Source organism: Cherax quadricarinatus, chromosome 34 (assembly GCF_038502225.1).
Source record: "Cherax quadricarinatus isolate ZL_2023a chromosome 34, ASM3850222v1, whole genome shotgun sequence".
NCBI classification, from domain to species: Eukaryota; Metazoa; Arthropoda; class Malacostraca; order Decapoda; family Parastacidae; genus Cherax; species Cherax quadricarinatus.
This window is the reverse complement of record NC_091325.1, coordinates 21,062,064-21,067,063: the sequence shown is the minus strand read 5'-3', so window position 1 is coordinate 21,067,063 and position 5,000 is coordinate 21,062,064. Positions and strand designations below refer to the sequence as shown.

The 5,000-nt window shown below is 43.4% G+C and overlaps 1 protein-coding gene across 1 annotated transcript in view; it reads left to right on the top strand.

Annotated features, from left to right (window-relative positions):
• The window catches only part of grh (grainy head), an 893,472-nt gene that overhangs the window by 855,613 nt on the left and 32,859 nt on the right, over positions 1 to 5,000 (top strand). The window contains exons 13-14 of the mRNA XM_070091236.1: positions 280 to 326; positions 1,975 to 2,271. Coding sequence (XP_069947337.1) covers positions 280 to 326; positions 1,975 to 2,271 — 344 coding nt within the window. The remainder of the gene's footprint in view (positions 1 to 279; positions 327 to 1,974; positions 2,272 to 5,000) is intronic.

Here is a 5,000-nt window from a genome sequence, read left to right as displayed (position 1 = left end):
TTGTCAGCCATTATATCTGAATTGAGACGTATTTTTTAAATATTGTGATGGGTTTTCATCATAAATTAATGGCGACCAAGGCGGTAAAATTGATTTTATTTTAAGTAAATCATTGCGTAGAAGACTCATATTGCAGAGCAAATATGAAGCGCAACAGAGAGCGAAACGCACCAACAAAAGCATGTTCTTCAGAGTGTGTTTTCCTCACTGTTGTTGGAGGTACGACGTGTGGACGACGTAAGTCGTTAATAAATTGCTAACGAGTTGCTTGTTCCACAGATGCCGATGGAGCTTCAAGGTTTCTACAACCACGATTCCGAGAGTGGGCAAGTATTTTGTGTTGATTTTTTTCACTTGGCTGATCTACTGAGTAACTCTGTCATATACTGTGAGATGCTGTCAGGGTTAGTCTTAGGCTGATCCGAAACGTTTACTGTAATGCCTTTCATTGAGTGCTCAACCTCTTAACAATATTATTAATAATTGGTATTTTACTAACAATAGGAGTGATGTTTGTAATAATCGTCTCCAATAATATTCATGATAATCCTCTTCAGTCAGATAATCTCAAAGAGTTGTTTCCGAAAGGCTTTAAATTTTGACTCCTAGACAGGCATGACGGTGACCCAGATATATATCTGGGAAATGTCACATGTCACATTTGTACTTTTTTATTCCTTATTCAGTTATTGATATATATTTCTCCCTCTCTCTCTCTCTCTCGTTCTTTTTCTCCCTCTCTTTCTCTCTCTCTCTTTCTCTCCTTCTTTTCTCTGTCCCTTCCCCAAGGCACCTGCATGATGCATGTTAGCACGGAACTTTCCATCATCAGTTCTCTGTGTTTCGTTATAACCACTCAGAGAAAATAGTCATGCAAGGGTACACTCCCATATATATCTGGTTGTGTTCATGCCGGGAGTGGCAGTCTAGTGATTGTTGCTACTACTGCCTGTGCTGTGTCTCACAAATGCACGTTACCACCTTCTATAATATACTTCTATTTCGTATGTTATATAGTAATTTTTATCTTTATTTGAATTATCGTGATTTTAAAAAAATCGGTTTGAATTAAGACTCCCCAAAATTAGAGGTTTTAAATTTAGGCACTAAGCCAGGCAGTGGTAAACTTAGCTTGAAAACTGATGCTAAATACAATAATTTTTCCTCATATTTCCTGTGCTCTAGATGAACTGGGTGTTTGCAGAGAGGACATTAGACCTCCTTCTTAGTCTCAGCCCTCACCTGCCTCACCTCTCCCACCTGCACCTTCACATCCCTTATGTGATAGCAATGCAACAGGTTTTCTGAAGGAAGAAAAGTAACGTTTGAACGATGTAGTAATTCGTAAATAATTGTAACCAAAATTTCCGGAGAAAAAGAATTGCTTTGCCTGACAGTTGATGAAAATGAAGAGCAGAATTGCCTGATACATCGTGAATTCACGACGTATTTATTGTTGTTGGATACGTTATGTCTTACTTGTGCACTGAAACGACTTGATGAATTCCAAAATATATCATATCTTCAAAGAAAATTATTCAGCAAAACGTTTTAAGAATACTTTTGTGCCATAAAGTTTCTCCATTCAACCATCACAGGACTGGAGACGAGGTATGGTGGTACCAACAGTATGTAGAAAGTCACACATGCACAGTGCAAGACATTTATTGAGGAAACGTTTCGCCCCAAGTGGCTTCTTCAAGACTAAAGAAGCCAGTCATGGCGAGAGGTTTTTCTCAGTAAATGCCTTGAGCTGTGCATGTGCGCCTTGACCACAACGCTGTTGTGAAGTTTGTTTCACGTGGAACGTTTGCCGCAGTACTGTAAATTCCTTGGACCCCTTTTGTAATAAGGTGTTTTAATGATAACAAGACGTAATAATATTAAGCTTGAAGTCCAGGTGGGTCAGGTGAGTCAGGTGAAGGGCGAGGTGGTAGAGGAGGCGTATGGTGACGTGTGTTCTTCCCCCCCCAGTGGCTGCAGCGTTGGCGTGGCGGGGGCTGTAGGAGTGGAATGCTCGTCCCCCTCCACCCTCTCCCCTCAGCACGGCTTCCCCTCAACCCCAGGACGCTGCATGTCCCCTCCGCACAGCCTCGACCCCCCACCACCACCTCCACCTCTTCCCCCGCCTCCACCCTCCTCCAACATCCTCTCCACCACAACAACTATCACCCAGTTAGCGCCTCTACAGGTTCCCCCGCCCACCGCCGTCTCGCCAAAAGCCAACAGCAGTAGCTACAAGTTCCACTACAGCTTCCCACAACCCTATGGGTAAGACACGCGCTAGTCCGCCCATGCCCACACTAACTGGGGCTGTAATAACCCACGTCCCCTTGTCTGTGTGTCACGTCTGCCCTCACCCACACTAACCGGGAATATGCCAACCTTCACCACACCTCTGTAATGTTTACCCATCCTTAGTAGGGCAATACTAACTCTGGCCTCTTTAGTGTGTGAGGCTCCATTCCACACTAATCGGGACTTTACTAATCCTCCTCATATCCTGTGTTATGTGCCCAATACCCACTAATAATGACGGTATGAATTCTCTTAGCGTACTTCTGTATCCAACACCTTCAACGACGAATGACACAACTTCTCACTGGGATAAATGACGTCCTCCTACACACACTCTGACGGGGCATTTGTCTCCTACTACTGCTACCATTTTATTCTGACTGCCACACACATACCTTCTATGCCCTTTTCTTCCTCAGTCACGTTAACAGAAATTCTTTGCCCCACTTAGCAGCCTTTTGACTCATCTAACTTGTAAGTTCCTGACGATATCTCAGTGTCCAAGGTTCTTCCGTCCTCTTCCCTCCACCCCATCTCCCCCTTTTCCACACACACACACGAGTTTGGTCTACTCAGTGTTCTTTGCCGAATTCGTTTTTGCCATAAATCAGCGGAAATCATTCTGAACATAAGGAAAACTATATCCTTCATTTAAACTATAATATTCAATAAGATAATTCAGCCTATTACGCATATATATATATATATATATATATATATATATGTCGTGCCGAATATGTAAAACTGGTCAATTAGCAAGAACTCATTTAAAATTAAGTCCTTTCTGAAATTTTCTTTTCTACATTTAAAGATATATTTTTTTCATTAATATTAATGTAAAAAATTTTAATTTTGCACCAAGAGTATCTTAGAAAACTTACCTAACCTTATTATAACAAAAGTAATTTATTTTAGCCTAACCCAACTAAATATATTTTAGATTTGTTTACAATAATCTAATACTAAACAAACACAGTGAAATATATTTTTTTCGTTAGGTTCAGAATGATTTTGGCGAAATTATTGCATACACAAATTTTCACTTGTCCTATATGGCAAGATGAGCGTTGCTATTTAAGCCAAGATCTCAAGTTCTGCCTATTCGGCACGACATATATATATATATATATATATATATATATATATATATATATATATATATATATATATATATATATATATATATATATATTATATATAATGAATTCGCAAGAGCAGGCGAAATATACGCAAACACTGATCTCTGGCCGAAGGAGACTCGAACCTACGAACCTTGGAAGAAGGTATGCAGTGCTTTACCATTCTCACCACACTGGACCAATACGCAAGCTGGACGCCAAGGTATTGGTCCAGTGTGGTGAGAATGGTAAAGCACTGCGTACCTTGTTCCAAGGTTCGTAGGTTCGAGTCTCCTTCAGCCAGAGATCAGTGTTTGCGTGTGTGTATATATATATATATATATATATATATATATATATATATATATATATATATATATATATATATAAGCAAGTAATACACATTCAAACTACATTTGCCTGAGATATATATACTAAAGCGACACATTACAAATGTAATATAGGTGATCGATACCCAGACCTGAGATGATCACATGTATGTACTCCAGGTAAGACCACCATGGATGTATGTATGTAAAAGATATCTTTACTACTGTGTTATCTACCACCCCTGCCATGCTCCCTCACACCCTTATCAGGATCTCTCCCAACCCTGCCATGCTCTCTCACACCCCTCCCATGATTTCTTCTATCCCTGTCATGCTCCCTCACACCCCTCCCATGATTTCTTCTACCCCTGTCAAGATCCCTCCCATCCCTGCCATGCTGCCTCACACCCCTGCCACCCCTGCCGTGCTCCCTCCTACCCCTGCCATGTTCCATTCTACCCCTGCCATGATCCCTCCCACCTCTGCCATACTTCCTCCCACCCCTGCTATGCTCCCTGCCACCCCTGTTATGCTCTCTTTCACTCCCTTTCATTCTCCATTCCACCCTGTAAGACTCCCTTCCACCCCTGACATGCTCCCTTCCACCCCTGCCATGCTCCCTCCCACCCCTGCCATGCTCTCTTCCACCCGTGCCATGCTCCCATCATTGTCATGGTTCCTTCTACCCCAGCCAAGCTCTCTCCCACCCCTGCCATGCTCCCTTCCCTGCCATAATCCTTTCTATCCCTTGTGATGCTCTCTCCCTCCCCTGCCATGATCCCTCCTACCTTTTCCATGCTAAATCCCATCTCTTCCATACTCCCACACCTGCCATGCTCTACCCCTGCCATAACCATCCTTCCCCAGACATGCTCCCCCACCCCTGTCTTGCTCCCTTAAACCCCTGCCATGATCCATCCTACCCCAGACATGCTCCCTCCCACCCCTGCCATGCTCCCTCCTACCCCACACATGCTCACCCCCACCCCTGTTCGTGTCCCTCCTACCATATCCATGATCCCTCCCAACCCTGCCATGATCCCTCCCACCACTTGCTTGATCCCTCCCACACTTGCCATGATCCCTTCCACCACTACCATGCTCCCACCCCTGCAATGCTCCCTCTCACCACTACCATGCTTCCTCACATCACTACCATGCTTCCTCCCACCACTACCATGCTTCCTCCCACCGCTACCATGCTTTCTCCCACCACTACCATTTTCTTCCCACGACTACTATGCTTCCTTCCACC